This window comes from Lissotriton vulgaris, chromosome 10 (genome assembly GCF_964263255.1).
Source record: "Lissotriton vulgaris chromosome 10, aLisVul1.2, whole genome shotgun sequence".
Taxonomy (NCBI): Eukaryota; Metazoa; Chordata; class Amphibia; order Caudata; family Salamandridae; genus Lissotriton; species Lissotriton vulgaris.
The window spans coordinates 504712426-504740151 of NC_141698.1; the positions used below are offsets into that span (position 1 = coordinate 504712426).

Below are 27726 nucleotides of genomic sequence, written 5' to 3' on the forward strand. Positions count from 1 at the left end.
CTATTTCACAGACTGGAGTGGGAATGGTAAATATAGCCCCTCCAAAGTCCAACGCTTTTCCTACTGTTGCACAGACTGGAGTGGGAATAGTCAATTTAACACATCTAAAGTCTAATGTTTTCTCTACTGTTGCAACTTTACTCTTCCAAAGTCCAACGCTTTCCCTACTATCTCACAGACTGGAGTGGGAATATTATATGTTTTATTTTCTGCTTTAAATAATTATTTGTTAAATTGTATGCTCTCTATCTCTCTCTCTCTTTCTTTCCCTCTCTCTCTCTCTCTCTCTCTCTCTCTCTCTCTCTCTCTATATATATATATACATATATATATATATATATATATATATATATATATATATATATATATATATATATATACATACATATATATATATATATATATATATATATATACATATAGTTTTTATTTGTTTGTTTAATTTTATATTATTTGTTTATATATAGATATATTTTTTTATTTCTGTAGTTTGAATAAACAATGTATTTTTTATATTTAATGAATTTGGTAATTTAGTTTGATGTTTCGTACTTGTGTTTTCATATTTTTATTTTTATTGAAGTTTGTAAACATACATATATTTATATACTTACACTTTTTTATAATAGTGAATTAAAAAACAATAATTTAAAAAACTTAATATAAATTAAAAGAAATATTTTTATCAATAGTTTTACATTATAAATATATGTATGTATAAATATACATGTGTGTGTTTTATATGAGTATATATTTATATATGTATTTTAAATATTTTAAATAATGTATATTACTTCATATTAATGTTTTATATTAAAATTTAGTAGTTTTACTATTTTATACTATGTATACAATTAACATTTATATTTTTGTATTCTTTTTAACGATAATAGTGTCAACCATAGTTTTGTTACGCTATTTTTGTACTTACCGTTATAAGTATAGGTAGATGATATTTTTTGGCCGATTTTTAATCAGTATTTGTGCAGCACGATGTTCTATCAGATATTCCTTTACTTTAGGAGCTTGCAGGAGAATTTGCTGTTTCAATGTCTTTGTCCATTTGATACTAGGAATGTAGATTTGTGAAATTAGTGTGGGGAATAAACTGTTTTACTTAGTTTTATAGGTGCAATTGGAATGATGCAGCTTATGCCTGTTTCGAGATGGAGTGTATTATTGTGAGATTCAGTGATTTAGCAGAGTGGACCTATTTAGGAGTGATACTGAGGAGTTAAATTTGAGGAAGCCCTTATTGGACTGGATGTTTTTTTTCTCTGGAGTAGAGGAGAAGGAATTATGTTTTTGCTGAATTTAGTTTTAGGGTTAATTAACTCAAAGAAGCAACCAGTTTTCCGAGGAAGAATTTGAAGATTTTAATGTCAAATGGTTTAGATACTTCAAGAAAATGTTTTGTATATTCTGCATATTGATGTATATGAATCTCTTGTTCCTGTAGGAGCTGATCAAATGGTCCTCAAGGACCACTGGAGATGTAGAGATTAAATAGGGGGGAAGAAATGATAGAGCCTTGAGGGGCTTCATAGCGCATTGTAGTGATACGAGTTTTGAAAGGGCCTAATTTAATGAATTATAGTCTAAAAGAGAGGAAATATGCAATTCAATCCAATACATGGCCCTTTATACATGTTCTGGTCATATAGAGTAGTGCTTCAGGGTCAATGTAGTCAAATAAAGTGGGTATATTTAGTAGCAGCAGGGAGCATGCTTCACCGCTGTAGTAGTATGTGTATTTGCTTTACTAATTAGAGCTTAGCCATCTCAGTTGAGGGCTTGATTTTGCCATGGCCCTTTAGGTCTTACCTTACACACAGTATTTCATATTGTTGAAGTGGCATGGGAGCATGATAGGATCACAGAGTCACCAAAATAAATGTTGTTGTCCATACAGCCATGTACAGTGTGGAGTGCCAGTTTAAACAATGCAAATTTACCTCGGCACACTTCAAGTTTATATAACACTAACGTTGAATATTGTAGCTAGTCTGTATAGATAGCAATGTAACAGCTCATAGGCAAGTAATCCAACAAGTCAATTTAAGCAACAAAAAAATAATTTCAATGGTAGAGGCTATATGAACAAGACCTCCTTGAAATTATAAATGAAAACAAAACTTGTAACTGCTTGTTATATATACTTGGATTGTATTGTTAAATATGAGGTCACAACAATTGGAAATGGAATAATGTCAGCTAATTAAAAAAAATAAAATTGTGCTTATATTGACTTGTTGGATGACTTGCTTGTGAGCTGTTACATTGCTATCTATAGAGACTGGCTACACTATTCAACAGTAGTGTATATATAAACTTGAAGAGTGTTGAGGTAAATTTGCGTTGTTTAAACTAGCATAGGAGTCCTCTGGTACTTCTAAGGGGTCACATCCGTGGTAGCGGGTATTTCATATTACCTTGAGTGGCACCAACACTGGTACGTGACTAAAGAATAATCTCAGAAAGATACTGGGGTATATTGACAAGAACGTGTTATAACTACCGCAAGAGTAGCGTAGCGCAACTTTCATCATCGCAGCCTATCGTTGACAATAACCCTGGGCAACGTGGAATTCACAACACAGCGGTAGCATGCGATAGACAACAGATAACGCTGCAAATGTCACTGTGAAAATCAATGCCACGCCGCAGAAATGCCATACACAAACTTAAAAAAAAACATGCGATGAGGTCAAAAAGTAGCGAAAACCAGCCACAGGCCTGCAAATCCCACGCGTCTGGCGGGACAATGCCCCATAAAAGCCACAGAAATAATACACCAAGAACAAGCCAAAGCACGTAGCAACATGGATGCATACTGACCCAGCGCAGAGGTCAACTTGAACCCCACAACTCCCACAGACTACCTGCAAGGAACAACAGGGTCGGGGAATGCCAAGGTGAAGAGGGAGAGGAAGACGGGGTGGAGACCACAGGAAAACAAGACCAGCATCACTGAGGTGACAGAACACTACCAGCAACTGACCCACTAGCAGACCACCTGGATTGCACTTGGAGTGCCGAGAAGGCCAGTCCAGGAGGCCAATAGGCGCCGGCACGGCCAGCAGATTGGTATGGGGTGGGATGTTGGTGGTCCGCTGTGTTGGTGCCGTAGGCCTGTTAGGCGATGATGGCCAGGATACGTTGGATGGGTGTCCCTTTCAGCCTGTAGTGGACAGTGACATTGTCAGAATGGGTCTGTGAGGCAGGTGTGTTTCCCAGGTCGCCGCTGTCTTTGTCTGCGCTGCCTCAGTGTTGTTCCGAGGGGTGGGGTGTCAGGGGTGGTGGGGGTGGTCCTGGGGGTGGTGGCAGTAGGTGTTTTGGCCCTCCTGGGTGTCCGTCCCGCTTGTTCAGTGGCTCAATTGCATCTGTTGTTCTTCAGGTGTGGCTGTGGGCTGGGCTCCCTTTTGTGGTGCAGGCTGTGGTCCGACTTTACACCAGGTCAGAGCAGGTGTTAAGTTCCTGATGCTAATGCACCATATTGCATGTTTTGTGTTCATATCGGCGATCTGGCTGGTTGTTGTGAATGTTAAGGTGTCGTGTTATTGCGGCTTTTTGCACGGGAACACCTACTCTGCATCTCATTAACGATAGTTGCGGAGGTCTTCTGTGGCGAGGTTTTTACGCTGCTATCGCAGGAAAATGGATGCTCGGGGCTGTTAGCACCAGCTTGTGAATGGCGCAGTAAATTTATCATGACTTTGGCTGCGATAAAGTGTCGTTAATTCGGCGATGGCTCCTTGTGAATATGCCCCACTGTTTTATAATTGATGTGTACCCTGTATTCCACCGCTACCATTTTCTGTACTTTGCTACTGTGTAGAGTACCCACTGGGGCACACACGTTTTCTATCAGTGCACTTTAATAGGTTTTTAAGTTATTGACATGAAAGCAGATATGCCCTGGACACTGTAGTGAACTGTTGATCCCTGTAAATATCATGTCTCAAGGTAATGTTAAACATCTCAGAGCATCACTTTAAGGTGTAATTAAAGCTTTCCCTGCTCTTCCCAGTTTCCCAGTGTTTAAATAGAACACAACACTTGGATGCATGAATTATTTGTGAGTTATATACATATGTATTTATCTGTATTTAGAAACACTATTAAATTGGCTACCACTGCCAGTCCTGGCATGACTGCTATTTACTTAGCGGCTCAGATTTACTGTTATGATTGTCATGAGGCTCATGTGACGGTGACACTTTTCAGCCTAAAGTGTCGCAAATCGCAAACAGCAAGGCGAATCAGTTTTCATGCACACAAACATGTTTTCTTTTTTAAATAATACACTAGTTTCATCATCTAGTAAAACTTGTGGATTTATTCCAAGGCTGCTCCTTAAAGCAAGTGTGCATTTGCATGAGTATGTATGTGTGTGTCCCAAAAGCATAAACCGAGGGGTTTATTATATTAAACACAAAGGCTCCGGCCATCTACAATTACCCAGTTGAGGTGATCAGATCACCATCATTTCCATAAAATAACAAGTACCTTAGGAAAGCAAATAGGTTTCTCCACCTATTAAGCTTAAGGCTTGAGGTGTAAGGCGTAAGGCTAATGCTTAATCACATTTTACTTAACTCTGCTCATTGCCATTTCTGTGAGTTCATTTCTAGCATACTGTAGAAACTAAAGTAATCAAAATTACAAACGAATAGTGATGATCATCATATGAATCTAAGAACAAAAGGGAATAGGTCCATTAACACGTGGTGAGGGCTAGACCCTTTATAAATTCAATAACGCAAATTGCCCAAACCACAATTACTCCACAAATGTTTAGGGGGGAAGAAATCAATTTAATATGACCAACCTCGACATCTTACTCAATGTCAATTTTTTATCTTATTCAAATTATCACAAACTTTGTGACAGAAAACAAACAATACAGTAAATATTTACACACCTATATATACTTTGTACACACATAAAAAACAACAAATGTTTACACAATAAATAAAGTTTCTGCATCAAACATTACAAAACAATTATGAATACATCACAAACAACATTATAACAAACATTACAATCAAAAAATTAGAGAAACCAATTTTTGGGGGGAATTATAAGCAAATAAATGGCTCATAAACAGTTCAATACTGGACCAGCCGGTCCTAGTATCATAAAGATGACAATTTATTCCTCCCTAGAAAGTGCTGACGCGTTTCAAGACCAGGCACAGTGTCACTGGTCTCTCATCAGGGCTGTTTTATTCTTTGTATCTGAAAGATGCAAAGAAAGTATTTTACTCATCAATTTCGAAAAAGAACTCCTTTTTAGCCAGTGGGCTGAGAGGATAGATCGCTACATACCAGACTTATTTATGGAAAGAGCAGGGCTTTAAAGCGGCATAGATTTCATACAGACTGTTTCTTCACGTGGCCAGGCAGGAAAATCTAAAAGAGTTTGAGTGCATTGGTGAGTCAAACGGGCTCATGATTTACTTATTGCGATATCGCCTACTAATGAATAAGGCATACCTTGCTATTGTCCAGCTGCCACCAAAAGGCGTGTTCATATATGTTGCACCACCATGTGGAGGCACCCCCGGAACAATAATGACAACCGTTTTAGCCATGGGGCGTCAACGTACAAATTTATTACACCAAGTTGCATGCACTTCAAAAAGCGGGGAGGGAGGGAGGGCAGGAACCGTTTCGCCTACCTTTCCGATATTATCTGTGCTCTTTTAATTCAAAGTTGTGCTTTTGAATCGCAGTCCTGTTAAAACAAAACACGGGTGTAAGCGCTCATCGCTAAAACTAAAGCGTTCGAGTAAAACATGAACATGAAGGAAACTCAATTAGTTTACCTGCTCTCCAGTCACAGCATGCCACTATTGGAATTGGTGTTTTCTCAATAACGATGGCCGCGCATAGACTTCCTGTATTTAGTGCGTGACAGCAAACAGGGCATGATGGGACTTGTAGTGTCCTATAGATCGCACCAACATAAATTGATTTTTTGTTTGATAAGACGCGTGAACCATCAAAGTACGTCTAGTACATGATGTTGTTGTAATAAATCAAAAACGAAAATCATTATTTTAGCGCGTGCTGCGTTTTGAGGTCAAAAACGTAAAAACGTTATTGGCAAGTTGTCTGTAGGCGCTGTTGCGGAACCTGGGCCATGTCATTAGAATAATAAATGCCGGCTTAATTCGCATTTATTCTATGGTCACTTGGCCAACCAACAAAGAGAGAATCGTTATTCAACATCATGTTGTGATTGTAAATTGTAAAAGTCGAAGCTTTATTGACAATGCATATATAAGCTCTATTGATAACCCAGCGCTCAGTCTTTAGGGTTTTATGTTTCTACCTGCCAGGCATTGGCCACGTTTATTCTATGTCCCTAGTGTGTTAATGAAAAGAGGATGTAAGGCCACAGATAAAGCCAGGGATGTCTAACGGATGCCAGTTCGCTATACTGTATATCTTAAACAATTATATGTTGGCTATTTCAGACAAATTGTTCAGGCCAGTTTGAGTGCTATTATATTTCAAGATGAGGTAGGCCTCTTTTCGCAGTAAGGCATGCTCGATGTCGTGGCACTTTATCATTGAAATCACAGTGTATAACACAGACCATTTTAAGTCGTGTTCATTGTGAACTTTATCATAGAAATGCTCGACCATCGGAGCAGTCATTATTTTCTTCTTAATGCGCGATCGATGCTGGCTGATCCTTTGGTTGACCTGTTGGCTGGTCTTGCCTATGTTAATCAATGGGCACGGACAGAGTATCGCATAAACAACGTTTTTTGTTTTGCAATTGGAGAACTATGTATGTCTCTATTTGATTCCATGATGGACAAATTCATTGCCTTCAATTGTAGTGGTTTCCACAAATATGACCTAGACCAGAACGGCACCTAACAAATAATTATTTCAATAGTGTATCTTGTGTTGGAAAACCATACCAACTAACTCCCCTACTTTAATTGATGGGGTAGGAGATACACCTATGTTGTGCCACATTAAAAATAGCCCAATCCCTTTGAACAGACGTTGTGAGACACATTACACACACCCATGTGTAAGACTCAGACAAAGAAAAAAGTGTGTGTGAGCGAGATGGCACCTCACGAGCGAACCACCAACGGGAACCTGGCAGGTACTCACCAGGATAGCCCTGTTCTCATCATTGGCACCATCAAGCTCTAAAGAAAAAAGGGGTCCAAAAACAAATAATGTGTTTGTGAAAGTATGCAGTGTAGAAAACCACGAACAACACGTAAAGTGTCAAAACAACATATAAAACCACAAACAACACGGACCTCTAGCTTTATTCTGTCTCTTTCGTGTTGGTTATGGACTCTAAAAAAGTAGGTATGGCTCCTACTTATCCAATCATACTCTACTTGCTGCCGACATGTTTCATTGCCATATCAAAGTTTTAAGCAATTTTTTCAGGGCATCACCATTTCCAGCCACTGCATCGGACAAGCGTGTTTCCTCAATGAGGCTGATGAAACGCGGCATGCTCGTCGCCCTATCGTGAAAATTACCGAATGGAAACAGAAGCGACTTACATTGGGAGTCTCAAACAATCCCTAGAAGGGTCCCGTCCTCTCAGCCTGTACGAGTCAGTTTGGCTGATTGAGGTTGTGAAGACTACGCTTGTCCGATGCAGTGGCTGGAAATGGTGATGCACAATGGAACCTAAAGCCTGTTGAAGGCCATCACAAGTGCGGCAATTGTGTTGCTTGTTCCACTACAATTGAAGGCAATGAATTTGTCCATCATGAAATCAAGTGGAGACATACAGAGTTCTCCAATTGCAAAACAAAAAACGTTGTTTATGCGATACTCTGTCCGTGCCCATTGATTTACATAGGCAAGACCAGCCAACAGGTCAACCAAAGGATCAGCCAGCATCGATCGCGCATTAGGAAGAAAATAATGACTGCTCCGATGGTCGAGCATTTCTGTGATAAAGGTCACAATGAACACGACTTTAAATGGTCTGTGTTATACACTGTGAATTCAATGATAAAGTGCCACAACATCGAGCATGCCTTACTGCGAAAAGAGGCCTACCTCATCTTGAAATATAATAGCACTCAAACTGGCCTGAACAATTTGTCTGAAATAGCCAACATATAATTGTTTAAGACATACAGTATAGCGAACTGGCATCCGTTAGACATCCCTGGCTTTATCTGTGGCCTTACATCCTCTTTTCATTAACACACTAGGGACATAGAATAAACGTGGCCAATGCCTGGCAGGTAGAAACATAAAACCCTAAAGACTGAGCACTGGGTTATCAATAGAGCTTATATATGCATTGTCAATAAAGCTTCGACATTTACAATTTACAATCACAACATGACGTTGAATAACGATTCTCTCTTTGGTGGTTGGCCAAGTGACCATAGAATTAATGCGAATTAAGCAGGCATTTATTATTCTAATGACATGGCCCAGGTTCGGCAACAGCGCCTACAGACGACTTGCCAATAAAGTTTTTAAGTTTTTGACCTCCAAACGCAGCACGCGCTAAAATAATGATTTTCGTTTTTTATTTATTACAACAACATCTTGTAATAGACGTACTTTGATGGTTCACGAGTCTTATCAAACAAAAAATAAATTTATGTTGGTGCGATGTATAGGACACTACAAGTCCCATCATGCCCTGTTTGCTGTCGCGCTCTAAATACAGGAAGTCTATGCGCGGCCATCGTTATTGAGAAAACACCGATTCCAATAGCGGCGTGCTGTGACTGGGGAGCAGGTAAACTAAATGAGTTTCCTTCATGTTCATGTTTTACTCGAACTCTTTAGTTTTAGCGATGAGCGCTTACACCCGTGTTTTGTTTTAACAGGACTGCGATTCAAAAGCACAATTTTTAATTAAAAGAGCACAGATAATATCGGAAAGGTAGGTGAAACGGTTCCTGCCCCCCCTACCTCCCCGCTTTTTGAAGTGCATGCAACTTGGTGTAATACATTTATAAGTGGACACTCCGTGGCAAAAACGGTTGTCATTATTGTTCTAGGGGTGCATCCACATGGTGGTGCAACATATATGAACACGCCGTTTGGCGGCAGGTGGAAAATAGCAAGGTATGCCTTATTCATTAGTAGGCGATATCGCAATAATTCAATCATGAGCCCGTTTGACTAACCAATGCACTCCAACTCTTATAGATTTTCTTGCCTGGCCATGTGAAGAAACAGTCCGTATGAAATCTATGACGCTTTAAAGCCCTGCTCTTTCCATAAATAAGTCTGGTATGTAGCTATCTATCCTCTCAGCCCACTTGCCAAATAGGAGTTCTTTTTCGAAATTGATGAGTAAAATACTTTCTTTGCATCTTTCAGATACAAAGAATAAAACAGCCCTGATGAGAGACCAGTGACACTGTGCCTGGTTTGAAGCGTGTCGGCACTTTCTTGGGTGGAATAAATTGTCATCTTTATGATACTAGGACCGGCTGGTCCAGTATTGAACTGTTTATGAGCCATTTATTTGCTTATAATTCCCCCCAAAAATTGGTTTCTCTCATTTTTTGATTGTAATGTTTGTTATAATTTTGTTTGTGATGTATTCATAATTTTTTTGTAATGTTTGATGCAGAAACTTTCTTTATTGTGTAAACATTTGGTGTTTTTTATGTGTGTACAAAGTATATATAGGTGTGTAAATATTTAATGTATTGTTTGTTTTCTGTCACAAAGTTTGTGATAATTTGAATAAGATAAAAAATTGACATTGAGTAAGATGTCGAGGGTGGTCATAATAAATTGATTTCTTCCCTCTTAAAAGTTTGTGGAGTAATTGTGGTTTGGGCAATTTGTGTTATTGGATCATCATATGAAGGCATATCCACCTACATAAAGCCTGGAAATACCTGTGCTCTGAGAATAAATCTAACATTAATTCTGTTCTTTACTGGGGTGTTGCATCGTTTCTAAACTTCCCTCAAATTCTTCTGTTTTTTGTATTTGCAGTGTCTCTATTCCAGAAACCTGGGGAAAGTTTTCAGATAAGAATATTCTGTATTCTCAGTGTCAGCGAGCTGCCTCGTCCAAGTTACGAGAAGAGATAGAAAACCTGATGGAGATTTCATCCAGAGAAATGTGGGCCAAGTTTAATGAGGTCAATGTGGCTTTTACTAAACGCATTTCTGAAATAGCCGAAACCAAGAACAGAATACAAGTGCATTTGGCAAAGGTAAGAAGGCAGCCAGACTTCTTTGGGGCAACAGTGGTTAATACTTCATACATTTTCAAACAATGCATAACCATATATTCCTTGAAATCATTGTTCTGTTCTACTTCTCTCAACATTTTCCAATTAGAATATTAAAATGAAAAATATCCTAGCATCCTATATGGAAAGTTCAGATCGTGCAAAAGCCAATGAGGCATGGAGTTTGCTAATTCTTCAGTTGTCCGCTGTTAAAACCAAATAACAGTTAATACCTGCATTTCCCATCCACATGTGTGGGGTTTCTGGCCCACACCAAACGTGCTGGCTCTTCCCCTCTCAGTGTTTCTCCTTAACCATGGCCTGCGTTTGACTTGGCAGGCATCATCCATTGAGCCACCACCCCTAATTTCTTGTTTAGGAAGGACTAAGGATTGTGTTACCCTTGTCTCCTTGCTCATTTTTGTTGTTTCACCATGTGGCACTGGCTGGCAGTCATTTTATGCATCCAGTGTGCCTTTGCTATAGGGTTGCATGGATAGATGTGAGATATCAGTCTAATAATATGCTTGAGGATCTTTGTATTATGTATATTAAGAACAGTGCTTATATATTGCATGTATTTTTTGCATTTTTTTTATTTTGCATCCCCTTGCCTCACTATAGATTTCTTCTCATCCTCCCATATAAACATTGGCAATTAGTGTTTTATTTAATTATAATTTTTATTTTATCGTTTTCATTTTTGTAATTTACTGTTTTCCTTTTTATTTGAATATCTTTAATTTTTCTTTTTTAAATTTATTTTCATTTCACTTTTTTGCATTTTTGTTTTTTATTTAATATTTGAAATTGCATTTTTTAAAGTTTTTTCAAATATTTTTTTTTTCATTTTGCCTTGGTCCATCCACCATAGGTGCAGAGTCGTGCAACAATATTTAGTTTTTTTAGGTATATAATTCCATTTTCTCCTGGACATCCAGGCTTTGGTGCACTTCAGACACATCAGCATCATTAATTTCTGTAATGATTATTCCATTTTCCTGTGGACCACACTGCCTGCCATAGGCGCACACAATTATCTCAATTTCTTAAAAGATTACTATTACATTTACCCATGCAGTGTCAGAGTACCACAGGTGTCTCCTTTAGAAAATATGGAAATAAAGGAAAGAGATCTATCATTATGTATATTGTGTGTTATGCTGATGGAGAATTACATTTTATGGTAAGGTGGTGTGGTTTGACTTAAATTTTAAAGTGCTTTTTACCTAAGTAACCAACCACACTAATGTTGCCTTTGTCTGTACTAATTTAGACTACAACAATGCCATGTTCCACTAGATGTTTTTCTTGCTTGCTTGCTTTTAAGTGCACAAGAGAAGAAACATCACCCGCAGTAGTGCCAAGCAGAAGGCCTGTGCAGTGACATCACACATCATTCCTGAATCTCTTCCGCTTGTGCAGCTTAGTGCAACTACAGACTGAGAGCTTTAAGATTGCCCCAAAGAAAGATGCTGCCAAGAAAGTGGTCAGTGAGAAGAAGCAGCTTCCCACCAGTGGTGTGCCAACCTAAACCTTTTTCTGGACCATGTTGTATGCCTGCCATATCGGCCTCCGGGGGGGAGTAAGCTAAAAGCAGCGCTCCCACATCCACAGCAGAACACCAACCTAAGCCCAAGAACATGTCAGTCAGTGATATGGCCACTGCAAGCATCGTGACGCAGATGAGCAGTTGCACTGCATTTGATTTGTCTCTTTTGTAAAGTAGTACCCAATTGTTTCAGGAAACAGACCAAAGTGGACAGCAGCCACAGCCACTAATACTACATCTTACTGATGCTGGATCAAAACAGGAGTTCAAGCCTCCTCCTGAGCAAGAACCTCCTCTTTTAGAAACATTGGCTCCCAGATCTCCTACAAGGAAAAGGAGGTGTGCTACTCCACCATCTTCTCCAAGCACCACTTCTGATAAGGATGATAGGGACATGGAGTGGACCCCGGCAGAGTCCGGGAGACGCCAGAAGAGGCAAGGGAAAAGAAAAGTTCCTGAAAGCCTTGGAATTATGCAAGGGGATGATAAAGAGGAGGGTGACTACGACAAGCTAGTCATTGTGAAAGGTGACATAGGGGAGTCCGACATTGCTATTAAACCTGCTCCAAGGAATATGGCTGAGGGACAACTGCCAGCTTCCATATTTGCGAAGCCCTCACAAAAATCTGCACTAACCACTACCTCAGTAGAAGTTTCCACAGTAGAGAGGCAATCGGCGACACACCCACCTACCTCCAGTGCTTCTTCAGGCTTCATTAAGGACTTAGTAAAAAAGTACTGCTCCCCAGTTTGGGTCTTTTTTTCAGTTAGCAAAGAGGGGAGTACATTGAAGTATGCAGCATTTACCACATGAAGTTCGTTGAGGTAAACCTGGTACAAATTTTGGTACTAGAGGCCAAATCTACATATGAGAAAATCCCACGGTGGGAGCAGCACCTTAAAAATATTGCTGAATTTGGTTGTGGTGGTGAAGATGAGGAGAGCTGGGTAACATCAGGAACAAGTCCAATCACAATGGGAGCTGAAGATGAGGAAGAAGAGGGTGACATCCTCACGCAAAGCAGCCCTGTCCCCAGCAGTGCACCAGCAGATTCACCCACCTCAGTGACTTCACAATGGCATAAGACTCAGATTCAGAGTCAGATGGAGACATCACAGTATACCATGACTGCCCTCCTAGAACGGACACTGAGTCCATCACCACCTGCTTATCAAAAGTTTCCTCTGACAGTGGCCCCAGAAAGGAAAAAAAATACAGGCTACTATTATGGGCATTTTCAGGCAGGAGGGGGTCTTGTGATCACAACCACCCAGTGGCATGTTTGTACACTGGGAAGCTGGCAAAATTGTTACCGCTGGACCTCTTCCCTTTTTCTTTTGTGGAAGGAGTCAGATTCTTAGAATTTGTGGAAGTTATCTGGCCAACATGGAAAGATCCAAGTCTGACTTATTTTGCCAGAGTTCCTTTTCAAAAGCTGCATCATGGTGTGCTGCAATTGGTTGGCAAGATTTGCAGGAAAGGTGTGTTCGCACTATCGACTTGACAACAGACATGTTGACCAAATGCCAGGTGACTGATTACATGACCATTTGTGCATACTGAATGTCTTTGTGAGGGTAAAGCAAAAGATATTTACAGGTCTTGGCCCGTAAGAAACTTTTAAGTGTATTCAGTGGCATGCAACATTTGCCATGTTTGCCATGGACAAATCACATGCAGCTGTAAATGTCTTGGAAACATTTAACAGCAAGGTGTATGAATGACTGTGACTCACAGGTCTCAGAAGTAGATTTATTGCCGCAGACAATGGCAGTAACATAGTCAAGGCCATGTCAGAATGTGGCTATTTCAGGGTCCTGTATTTGGCCCATTGCATCAACCTGGTTGTGCAAGGTTTTCTGAAAAAAGAAGTCATGGTCAGCAAAATACTGACCAACTGCAGAAGAATCTGCACTAATTTCAGCCATTCTTTTAAAGCCGCGATGCAGTTGCAGAAAATTCAGCATGCTAATAGAGTACCAGTTAAAGCCCTGATACAGGAGGTACCAACCTGTTGAAACTCGACCTATTACATGTTGCAAAGTTGGTTTGAGCAGTAGAAACAGATCAATGACTATGTCATTCAAAGAGGATGTGATGCAGTTGTGAAAGCTATGACCATGGATGCAGAGAAATATGGCCTAGCCCAATGCCTGACACAGATGCTGCTCCCTTTTGAGACTTTCACACACCAAGTTAGGAAGGAAGGCAGTATGATAGGCCAAGTTATCCCAATGTTGCGTCTGCTATAGGACTAGCTAAAGAAGGTTTTTTTAAAGGTTCACCCCTGCCGGAGTGAACGAAAACATAGAAGCGCATGCCTTGGTTGAAGCTTACTCTTTTGATTGGCTTCCGATGCAAAGCTGAAAGACAACATCATCTCGTCCAAACAGTACATTTGTGCCACACTCCGTGATCCAGAGCACATAAAAATTGTGGGCACCTCATTCCTTTTTCTGAAGGGTATGTTTCAAAATCCAAGAGGTAGATTATTGAGCAAACCAGAGACCTGGAAAAAGACGGCTGAAACTTAGAGTCCTGCCCTGCAGTTCTGTGGTGCCACCTTCAGCTTCCAGAGAGGGCAGTTGTGTCTCCCAGCAGCCAACAGCACCATCAACGAGAACATCGGCAACAACAGCAACAGAAGAACTGGACAGAACCTCTGCATTGTATTGGTTTCAATCGGAGGGGTTTAAGTCCAGTGCAGAGGCTATGGCAAAAGAGGTCGAGCAAGCGACAGCACCAATGATACTCCAGAGGATGTTCCAGGGTTTTTGATCCAAAGAAGTCTATGTGGATCAAAACCCATTGATGTATTGGTATGAGAAGATGCAACAAAGGCCAGATCTCAACAGGCTGGCATTAAAGTGCCTGACTTGTCCTGTAAAGCAAACTCAAGGAGATGATGGACGGAGCGCTGATACTTTTCAGATGCTCACCCCCAGTCACAGATCTGGGTTGAATCTATCATCGTTCTTTAGCTCACTTCGCCATCCCAGTTCAGACCCAGCTATATGCAAATCAGTCTTGACCCTGTGCCTCATGGGAACAGTCCAGCCCGAATTGCCAAGCCAGGTCTTCCCTGAACCGGAAACAAGCATCCTGGGTCCGGTTTTGGGGTAACACCCTCATCAGCCAGGCTAGCTTGAATCCAGTGGCAAAGTGAGCAAGGGACCCACATCTGGGCATACCCTGCCAACTTAGGGCGAACAAAGCAAACACATGGATATGATGGACACAGCGCTGAAACTTTTCAGACACTCACCCCCAGTCACAGATCTGGGTTGAATCCATCATTGTTCTTTAGCTCACTTTGCCACCCCAGTTCAGACCCAGCTATATGCAAATCAGTCTTGACCCTGTGCCCTTACTCACTTTGCCAGTGGATTCAAGCTAGCCTGCCTGATGAGGAGTGTTACCCCGAAACTGGTCCCAGGATGCTTGTTTCCGGTCCAGGAAAGACCTGGCTTGGCAGATCGGGCTGGACTGTTCACATGAGGCACAGGGGCAAGACTGATTTGCATATAGCTGGGTCTGAACTGGGTTGGAAAGTGAGCTAAAGTCCCCATAATATTAAAGTCCCCACAAGGGCTCCAACAGTTACTAAATGATTATAAACTTTTCTGTGATGAGCACGGGCTGGATCTCTATGAGGGTAAAACAAAATATATGATAATTGTTAAGGGGATTTCTAAGCCTTCTAAGAGACGTATGTATGTAGGGGACCATACAATAGTACTAGTCTCTGTCTTTGACTTTTTGGGGATCCGTTTAACTCCAAACCTATTCTTGGTACCCCATATAGAGAAAACATGGTTGTCCCTAATCCATCAGACTGTCCACATAAGTAATATCCACACAAATACGGTGTCTAGCAAAGTGGCCCCAGCATTAGAATTATACAACTTGATAACCTCATGAGCAGTTTTTATGGAGCAGAACTATGGGGCAGTGGTACCACTGATTGTCTTACCTTCACCAAACATTGCTTTATAAGATGCCTTTTTAATCTACCAGCCAGCACTTCCTGACTCCAGTTTTCCTGGAACTGGTTCAAAGAAAATTGGCCCCCAAGCTGGACTATGAACATTTAACGTTCTGGCATTGCGTATGGTCAATGAAGGACCTTGCCCCCCTACCGAGCAGTGATTAGGGACCTTTTGTCACAGCCCAAGGTGAACACAAATTTCTGGTTTAGTACTCTGAGAGATCTGCTGAGGAAATTAGGAATGAAGGTCTATTGGTCAAGACCAGAGGAGTTGTGTTCAATTCCGAAGAGTAGCATCAACACCCTCTAATGGGAGTGCATTCTGGTGAAAGATGTGACAAATTATGTGGGTTCTTTGACCCAGTTGTTTATGAATTTTAAACCTCTTGAGCTGTTTGAGGAAACAATTGATGAAATTGTTCCACCCGTTGCACACAAACTATGTCTCCAATTCAGATATAAGACCCTTCCCACTAAATTGTTCTGTAATAATTGGCGAACTAATGATTCTTCAGATGATAAATGTCCGACTTGTAAAGGTAGCCCTGAATCCCTAGTCCACTTGATATTTTTCTGGCCCCATTACAAGAACTTGAGGGCACAGCGGATAATCCCTTTGTGTAGGTTTATTATCAATCAAATAAGTCTTTATTTCGACACATGTCATAAAAGATTGAACAATTTATAAATACGCATTTTAAAATGAACAGAGACACAACAAAGAACCCCCAAGAATATCTGGGACACAGAGTTCCTACCAAAAACCTACTGGTTTTTCTTTTAAAGTGCAATCAGAATTATATTTGTTTAAAAAAAAAGATAATATACAATTTAAAACCTAGACAATAATTTAATTTAAAAAAAAAGGGGGTTAGAGGGCGTTAGGCAGTTCGCAACACAGTAGTGGCAGTACTTTATGTTAGAGGGATTAGCCCAGGTTCAGTTAGAGCACAACTTTCTCCTCCTTATGGCCCACATCCAGTGCAAGAATTTAGAAACAGCAATGACAATACTTTCAGAACAATCTGTTTTAACAATTCTTAATGCCGCTGTCCCATTGGAGATGCCTTTCAACAAACATATAGACTTTAGCCACTTGTGTCATGGATATTTGTACTCTGGACAGATGAAAAAGATATGTGCTATGCTCTCCCGCTGAGTACAACAGAATGAACATGATACATTTTTTCCTGGAAGCCATTTGCCTGTAAAGGAATTAACTGGAAGAGTGTCCACCCTGTACTGGTGGAACCGTTTCCTAGCTTCAGGAATTGTGATGGTGTCCCAATAGCCTTCATAAGCTGGTTCCTGCTTGAGCTCTAAAAAGTCTCTTGTTAATGATGGGCCAATGCACGTTCGAAAGTTACGCATTGACACCATTGACCAGTAGTGCTCTTTTAGGACCTTGCGAGACGGGAAGGTGTTAGCAGCTGGATTCTCCCACAGTGTGCCCAGTCCCATGGCAATATAGACAGCCTTGACTTCTCTAAACCATGGGATTTTGTTAGCTGTATCAGTGCTCCGGCCTTCCAGGAGCGCCTGGGCATACTGGGAGAGTTCTGGTGTTACCCAGAGCCTCCTCCAGTATGCCACTGGTCGGTACCTCGCCACATCCTCCAGTCGTTGGCATCCCAGGTCGTAATATAGGGGTAGGAGAGGTGTGGAAGATGGTAGACCGACTAATCCCCTCACAAACTTATTTTGGGAATTGGCTAATGGAGTGATGTTACTGAACCCCCAAAGTTCGGCCCCATACAAGATGGAAGCACTTATTTTGGTGTTATAAATTTTAAGTGCTGGTGCGATGGGTTTTGTGGCTGAACGTCGCAATTCCTTTAATAATGCTCCTTCTAGCTGGGCATGTCTGGTGGTTAGATGGATGGTGTGCGGTTTCCATTCAAGCCTGGAACCCAGTGTAATTCCAAGGTAGGTAAAAGATTGGGTCTGTTCCAGCGGTTCACCGTTCATACTGACACACCCTTTCACAAACTTGTGTTTGTGCATGACCATGAATTTGGTTTTTGACACGTTAATGGTAAGACCATAGGCTTTGCAGAATATTTCAAAGCGCCCAATGGACTTCTGTAGCCCTTGTTGCGTCTTCAAAATTAAAAGAGTATCATCTGCAAACATTGACAGGGGTACCGACATTCCATTTAACTTGGGGGCATCCGTAGGATAGTCCTTGAAATAGTCAGTAACCCTGTTAATGTATAGCGAAAACAGCATTGGGGCCAGGACACACCCCTGTCTTACCCCTCTGAGAATCGGAAACCTATCTGTTACTTGGCCTTGTTCGCCCAACCGAACCTGAGCAAGGTTTTCATCATGTAGTCTAATTAAAAGAGAGAGAAACTCCGGTGGCATACCTTGTTCTTGGAAGACGCTCCACATCTTAAGACGCAGCACTAGGTTGAAAGCCAACTTAAGATCGACAAATGCCGCGTATAGAGTGCCGCCTCCAAGAACAACCCACCGCCCGTAGATCATAACAAGTCTTAGGACCTGGTCTACGGTGCTCGTGTGTGCACGGAACCCAGACTGGAGAGGAGACAAGACCTCAGCCTCATCAATCCAGTTCAGGATCTTTGACAACACGAGCGTTGCTACCACCTTCTGGACACAATCTATCAGGCTGATCGGCCTGGAGTTTTCAGGGTCGGAGCGGTCCCCCTTCTTAAAGATGGGAATTATCTTGGCTCCCCTTCCAGGTGTCAGGTATAGGGGAGCCTAAGGTGATGGCATTTACCAGAGACTGAATGTAAGGTGCCCACACAGTTTGAAAAAGGTCTATAGTCAAGTGAAAGTAAAAACAATTACATTTAAAGCACTATGTGTACTGACCACCATTAGTAAATATGGTAGTCATTGTCAAAAGTAAGTAAACTCACCACCCAAAAGGACAATTATATTAAATTATTTACTTTATTCATTCAAAAAGTAATTATTATATTGTTTTTTCTTTTTCCATAGAAAATTCCTTCTTTTTATGACAATAGTGTTATATACATATATATTTTTTTCATTGTATATATTCATTTATCATATAACTTGTTTGTAGTTCATAAGCATATACATTGTAAAACCATTTATAAACAAACATTAGACATGGAACAAGACAAGTGGTATAGGCAATACGGCAAGGTAGTTCACAACGCTCGTTTCGGCCAATTAGCCTTCCTCAGGTGGCCGTGTATTGCACTAAAAATATTAAGAACAATATGGGTGAGAGTTAGACAGACATAAATACTAAACACATGTAACACATGTAATTATGTACAGTGACAAACAACACTCTGTGTGCAATATACTAACAAGCCATTATTAACAGTCAATAGATATAATACATTTGGTTATAGTCGACATATGCAAGACACTTTCAAATGTATATCCTAATGTAACATATTCAATTTCATATTGATAAACATTTTAAGAAGATCCACAAAAAGCTGTTATTTTGGGTAACATATATGGGTATATCCAAATGTTATAACAGATCTATATCACATGTGAGCATTTTAATTTGACATTACAAAAGATGTTAAACCTTATTACCTCCATTTCACACATATATATATATATATATATACAGCAATAATATAGATTAGATGGTAGATGGTTATGTCAATAAGCTATAAACATTCACATTTTAAACAAAAGAGAAGGGAATGGGTCTTTCTTTGCTTTTAACCCGCTAACTTGACCCAGCTTACCATGCTGACAGCAATATATCACACTTATCATTTCATCATGTCAGTGAGCCATTTTTATTCGCATCTTAAAAGGCAGGGTCTCTCTTTGCTTTAGACCCACTGAATTGAGCCAGCTTATTATGTTGTCAGCAACATATTAAAAATTATCATTTCATCTTGTCAGTGAACCATTTTTATTCACATTATAAAGGATAAGGTCTCTCTTTACTTTAGGACCACCGCAGTAAATCAACTTACTATGCTGACAGCACTTTGTCACAATTATCGTTTCAAAGGAGTGGAGTCTCTCATTATAGAATAACACCATGTTTTGAAACCAACATATTGCATCACTTACTATGCAGGCACCAATTTGTCACAGATATTAGCAAAAGAACTCATGAAATGGTCTCTCGCGTCTTTATCAATGTGCCAAGGTATATACTTACGGGGAAAAAAATATATCCAAACCGTATATTAGCAGAGACGAGCTGCTAGATGTCACCTCTCATTTCTTGAAGATAAAGCTAAGAAAGGAAGAGGGAAAGACAGATAGACAAAGAGAAAAACAAGGATATATAACTGACTGGTTAAGTTATGTTTGCTAGTTTCAGACGGCAGTATTTTCAGGAAGATAACACATGACTAATGTACCTCAGTATGACATCCTAAGAAGAACAATTCTGAATAATTGAGCAATATATGGTTAGGGATACACATACACTATCATAATTCAGGCAGGTTATGGAGTAGTTTTTATAGGGATGCTTACCTAATTTAAATTGAAGTAAACCGTGGTAATCAGAGCCATATTTGGGCGATTTGTAAATCGTAATATCTATTCAATAGACAAATGAAATAATGTAAGTTGGTACTTGTACAATGCTACTGTGTGGGAAAAAAGATATACGAAACAAAAGATAAATACCGCAAGGAATGGATTTTTTTTGCAGCGTGATATCGTTCCTGATAGTAGATGCAGTGACTTGATAAAACAACTCGATAATATATCTTAAACGTCTAGGCTGAAACAAAACATACACAACTATAAATTAAAAGAATAATCGGAAATGCCAACATATAGTAATTGAGCCTAGCGGAAAAGCCATAGTATACCTAGACTGCGGGCTTGATGTTTATCCCGTATGACTCCAGATGACTTCCGGATATGGTGAGGGTTAGATATACGAGGGGTTCGGAACGCTGATGTACGACAATTACTGTATTATATAGTCCTATATCAAGCAAGCAAAACACACCGTTGTCACTGATAGAAATTTCAGGACTGTGCATATAATGCAAAATGAATTTACTCGTATTACCTAAATGTGCATTGATAGAGCACCGAGAGTCAGGATTCGGAGGTAATATTATGTCTCCTTGTTCTAGAAAAAATACAATGGAACGTGGGTAAATTCTTTTACATTAAATGTTCTCCTCTCATGAAGAGTTTATAGAACATCATAACGAGCGTGGGTGAGTTCTTTTGCTCTATTTCCTTGACAAATCTACAGAACATCATGACGAGCGGTTACCATAACGCAGCTGGATGTTTTCCGGCTATGACTCTCGAGGTCTTTGGAATATCACACAGGATCCCCAAATAACAACTGGCTGGATACAAACAGTTACCTGTTCTCTTTCGCCATTTTTATATAGGCAGATTCTAAACACGAAAAGAACTAGCCATAGAAAGAGGACTATAGTTGTAGCGCTGAATATAGATATAGAAACAAGACAGCGGATTTTTTAAAAAGGGACTACTTGTGATTTAGTATCTATCAAATTTGCTTTGGATTATACACTAGGTAATAAAGAAATTATATATGAACCAGGTCCAGAATTCATTCAAGGTCGATATAGGAACATTTTGCTGTCTAGATACCTTTGTAGATTAATGGCGATCAATTTTGGCCATAAAGAAAGGACTATAGATGGAGTATTAGTAAACTAGACATAAATACAAGATCACAGATGCCAAAAGAAAGGATTAGTGTAAATAAATACCCGACATATTCACTTTTTTGTTATGAGCCGATATGAAGACTTTATTTTGTGACTAAACAGCTGTATAAATCACACGTTGAAAGTACTTAATGATACCGGTAGCGTAACATTTCTAGAGAGGTATAAATGTTCTGGGCCGGTGTGAAAACTCATTTTTGACTAAGTAATTGTGTACATCACACAGTGAAAATATGTGGTAATATTGATAATACGACCGCTCTGGAATGATATAACCTCTTTTCAGATTCTCACTCGACACATATATGACGATGAATATGTATTTATCTCCATTTAGTACTTAACCAATATCGTTGAATTTAAGAGGAGAGGTACAATAATACAGTATTGGAGATATACCCTTAGTTTTAATATGCAAATGAACATCCAAGGCAATAACCATATATGAACATAAAATGTCATCATGATTAACTAATGAATGACCATATACATATATATTCACTAAGTATTTGCAGAGAACTTTACATAGATTCTTTCAACATACACAAAAGAGGCTGATTGCATAATAGCATGGTCCCATAAGATTTCTGAATTGAGACCATTCTTAACAGTATTAAACATGAAAATATAATAAACCTCGCATTTTTTCCTTACTTTTTCACAGCAGAGCCCTGCTGTGGGTATGATTTTCTCTAATATAAACCATCGTCCGGGGAGTGGTGATTTTCCACAAAGTGGGATACCAGTGGTGCTGTAAATTTTTGAGTACGTATTGCAGATCTATGTTCTGTTAGTCGAGTGTTCATAGGTCTAGAGGTTTCGCCGACATATGCTTTCTTGCAAGGGCACATCAAAAGGTATACCAGATTTTTTGATTTACAGTTACTGATACCCTTGCTTTCCACAGTTATGCCATTGTGGGATATTGATTTACCTTTAATGCATTGAGTACATGACTTGCACATTTGAAGTTTTCGTGGATAGGACGTGCGTCAACTATACCACGTTGTAGTGCTTGTTTTGGGAGGGGCATCCTGGATCGTACTACTATGTCCTTAATATTCTTATTTTTTCTGTAAGCAAACATTGGCTTTTGCAGTTGATCTGGTTGTGTCTTATTTATATTTAGCAAGTACCAGTGAGAACTGATGATTTGCCGGATTTGCTCTTTAAGGACAGAATGTCTTGTGACAAACCCAAATTATTTTCAGCAGACTGAGTGTTGCCAGATAGCAGATGTTGGCGGTCAAAAAATCGTGCCCGCCTATATGCCTCTCGAATAACTCGATGGGGATATCCTCGATTTTTAAATTTGATTTTCATATCCTCACTTCGGCGGTCATAGTCAGTAATTTTGGTACAGTTCCGACGTAGTCGTAAAAATTGACCGAATGGAATGGCATTTTTCTGTTTCAACGGGTGGAAGCTACTGTGATGCAGGATTGTGTTACGGGCTGTGGGCTTAATAAATAGATCAACATAGAGGGCATTATTTTCATGTTTAAGCATGATGTCTAGAAATTCAATTTCTACATTGCTGTGATGTTAGGTAAATACCAAATTATTATCACATAGATTAAGCCATTGAGTGAATTCTTATAAGGTGTCCTGGTCACTGTCCCATATAAAGACAATGTCGTCTATATAGCGTGACCATTGGAGTACTGTTTCAAAAAACGGAGCTTCTTCTTTGAAAATAAATTGATGTTCAAAGAAGGTAACGTTAATGTTTGCTATCGTAGGGGCACAAGATGTGCCCATACTGACGCCTTTTGTTTGTTTGTACATGGAGCCGTTGAATTCAAAGATGTTTTCAGTCAAGATGATAGATAGACAGTCAATTATGAATTTGCTATTGCAGTTCACTTGGTAGGTCTCAATAAACCAAGTGACAGCATGAAGGGCTCCTTCACAAGGAATGTTTGAATAAAGGCTTTCCACATCAAGAGTAACTAGCCATTGTGTATGTGGATTGAAAGGGGTCCCCTCAAAGGCATTGATTACTTGGGAGGTATCCTTAATGTTTCCCGGGTATCTTGAATAAGGACGCAAAATCGCATCCAGATATTTAGATATGGGTTCAATGACAGAACCAATGGTACTGACAATGGGCCTGAAGGGTGGGTTCACCACATCTTTGTGGACTTTAGGAGTCCCATAGATGCATGCAAGTTTCGGATTTTCCACATTGAGGTAGTCATATTCTTTTTGGCAGAGAATGTCGTTATTGAAGGCCTGAGTTGTTAAGCGAAGTATTTTTGATTTAGTAATACTCGTAGTGTTTCTATTTATTTTTTAGTAGAATCTAGTGTAACTTAACATCTCTTCCGTTTTGATGATATAGTTCTGTGTATCCATAAGGGCAATGCCTCCACCTTTGTCACAACTTTTTATCGTCACTTCTTGACAATTTTTAAGAGTATTCAAAGCTTGGTATTCCTCATAAGAGATGTTAAACGGAGTTCTGGGAATGTATTTCGTAGCTGTTACCAATTTGTTATATACAACCTTTTCAAAAATTGCTACCTCAGGGGCGATTTGGTCAAGTTTGGGTGTAAAAGTTGATTTCGGTCCGGATTTGTTCTCGGCCTGTGGTTCATGTACATTTTCAGAGAAGAAAAATGTAAGCCTGATTTTACGTAAAAAAGCCATAAGGTCTGAGAACAGTTCAAACTTATTTACACCGGAATGGGGAACAAATGATAGACCCTTAGATAGTAGGGACAGGGTCGATGTATCAAAAGTTGTTTTACTCAAATTGAAAATTGGAATAGTATCTACTGCCTCCAATATCGGGCATTCCTGGTTTCCAGAAATTGATTGGGGTTCATTATTGGAGGACCCTGGTATTGGTGTGGATATTGGGCAAGTGGTTGAAATTGAATGGGCTGCTGAAATTGCTGTGGTTGGTAATTGTGGTTCTGGTATCTCGGTCTCCAATTGCCTCTGTAGGAATTGCATTTGCCTAAAAAAGGCTGCCCGCTTTGATTGTATCTTGATCCTTGCCCTCGTTGGTCTGAGGTAAAGGACCCCCCATCACTATCCGAGTCAGATGAATTGGAGAAGGTAGTTACCTTTCTATTGAACGGTTTGCTAGATTCGTTAAAGGTAAGATCAGTGTTGGTATCATCCGATGAGGTATAGAATCCATCAGCCAGATATGGATACATTTGCTCTTTACTAAAGAATCTTATGTCTTTCTGCAATTTGTCAGCTTTACGTTTGGTTAAGTAATCATTGTATGAACTTAATTCGGACTCTATGTCTTTAAGTGCTTTTTTGGCATCGGTTACAGCTGGATATGATTTAATTTTACTTTCAAGTTCCTCAATCTCTTTTAGAAGCTGTAACATAAGATCTTTAGCTGTTTCTACAATTAGCATCATAAGATCTCTTGAACAACGGTTAGCTATTTGAGACCATTTTTCAAGAAAAGCTTTTATATGAGCAAAAATGCCAGGAATATTTTTAATTTGTAATTGTGGGATTATTCCTGCTCTAAGGTATTGTAGTGTAGTTCCTATTTTCCCTATAGGCCCTGCGCATTGGAATAACATAAACAGCAGTGTAGACGTAGAAGTGCGGTCTTCTAGGTCTCTACTGACTATGTTAGACTTAATTGGGTTTGTACCAGCTGGCTCAGAGGTGACTGGAAACTTTCTTGGCTAAATAGGAAGTGATCAGCTTCCCTGGCTCAGACAGGAAGGGATTTAGTTTTCCAACAACTGCATTAACATGACAACTTTGCTCCTCAGAATAAGAGTCAATCTCTAGAGTCGTGTGAAACAATAGACAGCTGTTTCACTCAGTCAGTTGTGCAGATTACTTTCACCAGTATGCAGAGAATAGAGAGACGGGCGTTTTCAATAAAAGGATTGATATGGTTTCTTAGCCATACGATAGTTAACCCCTTCGATGCGGCCGCGATTCCCCTGCTGTGCTGTAAACAGCACGAACAGGGGCGGGCCGTGACGAACCCCAGCCGTCATCAGCACACGGGCACCGTAGTGCATGACGGCTGGGGTTCGTCATGAGCATGGAAGGGGTTAAAATGAGTAAAATGTATGCATTCATATATACATTTGGCTAACGTCCTTAACTGGTGCTTCTAACTACGCCTACCCTGGTGTACCTGACTAATACCTGGGAGGGAGTAAGTAAGTAGCAGTTTAAGTTAAGTGGGTTTTGCCAAGGGTTTGCTTCAAGAATTCTCTCTAAGGGTTTAGTCAGCACCGTACCTCTGGAATAGAATATTGGAGGTCTGTTATCTCCTCTCAGGACTCGATATTCCTGTTACCCGCGAGGGTAGGCTGGAAACGCCGGAGCTGGATTTTCTCGGCAGGAGAAAAGACAGCGTCTTTCTCAGCGCATCAAGGAGGAGGAGGGGCAGCGTCCGTTGGCTTCTCGCATCTGCTGGGCTCTGCAAGGGACAGCTGTTCTGCTCCTGTATTCACCACCACCATCGCGTTTGCTTAAGGCAACATTGGTATTGTTTATACCTGAAAGGTGCCTTGTCTGACATACGTTTTTGGACATAAGACGTCAATAAAGATGTCACTAAGAACTGGTCGTTCTTACAGTGCTCGTTAGAGTTCTATTACTAATCAAAACAAAGCACGCGGGGCTTTCCCAGGTTGCTGGGGGTTTTATCTGTTGAAAGAACTCAGAGTGTTATCTAGGAATCTAAGGAAGTGGCTTCTGCTGTGTCATGTACGTTAATGAGCTGCAGAGACGAGTTACTGAAATATGGCTCTGATTGTTTATGCCATTATAGGGATATGAATTGATTATAGCCGTATAGGGGCATAAGGTCACAATATTGATCGGGGTCCTAGATAAAACACAACACCCACTCCACGAATTTATGTCCATCAAATTACTAAAATCGAAAGCAATAAGATGCGTGTGTAATACTTCCCACCCCAAAATACATATTGCATTTGAAATGGCGTATTTGAAATACATGAAAATATAGGTACTGTACATCTTTAAGCATAGGAATCATTCAAAAACTATTGCATATGTAATCAGTTGAACGATTTTGCGAAAAATTACACATGAAATGTCTCTTAATACAGAAAAGAAGGGCGAGACTATTTCATCACATATAAATGCAAGTGCTGTAAAATGTGCTAGAGGCTAAGGTAAAGATTTTTTTGTCTCTAGATTCACAAAAAATTGAAGTTCTGTTCTTTATGAATAGTTCTACTTTAAGCAAAAGTATTTGTGCCAGAAAAAGGTAAATACTTAAAAAAAAATTTCAATTCCCCCCAATTTTTTTTTTTTTCATGGTGAACAGGGGAATAGAGTTCCAAACGCTTTTCAGTAGTTTTTGTTGATCAAAACTGAAGGCCGAATTCAGAGTTCATGGGAACGCTGTGCGCCGGAATGTTTTCTAAAAATCATTGTTTCTGTTCAGGGGAGAACATCATATCAGACAAGCTCTCAAAGAATAGGTCTACATATTCAGGTGACAGTTCGACCAAGTTCGATAATGCTGTAACTTGGCAGGTGTGAGAATGATTGCTATCATCAATGTCTGGATCAGCAAAGCTCACAGAAGGCCGTACCTGGGTGATGTTGCTTTTATGTATTGCTTCACTGCCGCCACCTAGTCGTAGCGCAGGAGTCTCAACGAATGCCGCCATCAGGATTGGTAGCCTCTGGGGACAACACGATGCATGAGCCATTACAGGACTTAGCAAAGTATCGATATCCGTTGGTACTGCTGATGGTAGTGCAAGACAGGTGTCTAATACGCATTCTTCCCCGCATAGCATACATCGAAGCACAGGTAAGATGCAGGTCTGCCATATAGGTCTGAATGAAAGAAACCAGGTCATGTTCAGATCTCTTAGCCGGGCCAATCCAAGGACTCTAGTTATGCGGTCCCGGTAGCGTACTGCTAGGATCGTTTCTTCCATCCTTGCCGGAGTCATGTCTGTGTTTTGGCTTGCCATATCGGAGCAGGAAGGTCAAACATAAAATACCTGCTACAAGTCCCAAAATTAATGGTATGCCGCCAAAGACTGAATGGACAAAATTAGGAATAATTCCCAAGATTGCTTTGAATGGTGTTAACAGTCCCGAAAAAATGGTCTTAAATACGTTTGAGATACCAATGGCATCCGACATATTTAGGATTTGGCTTAGCATTTCTGTGAAATGCACGGGGAAATTTGTTGATAAAAGTTCATGTATCTCCTAAGCTGTCCTTGCAACTTGGAGATCATACGTCTCTTTTGATGACGTGATGGGCACTGTTGTCTGTAAAAGCACAGACTTCATTCTGCTTAAAGTATCAATT

General features: G+C 40.0%; 1 protein-coding gene across 1 annotated transcript in view; it reads left to right on the plus strand.

Moving 5' to 3' along the window:
* The window catches only part of TEKT5 (tektin 5), a 905041-nt gene that overhangs the window by 518125 nt on the left and 359190 nt on the right, over positions 1-27726 (plus strand). Inside the window, exon 5 of the mRNA XM_086939788.1 lies at positions 9981-10203. Within this exon, the coding sequence (XP_086795914.1) occupies positions 9981-10203 (223 nt within the window). The remainder of the gene's footprint in view (positions 1-9980; positions 10204-27726) is intronic.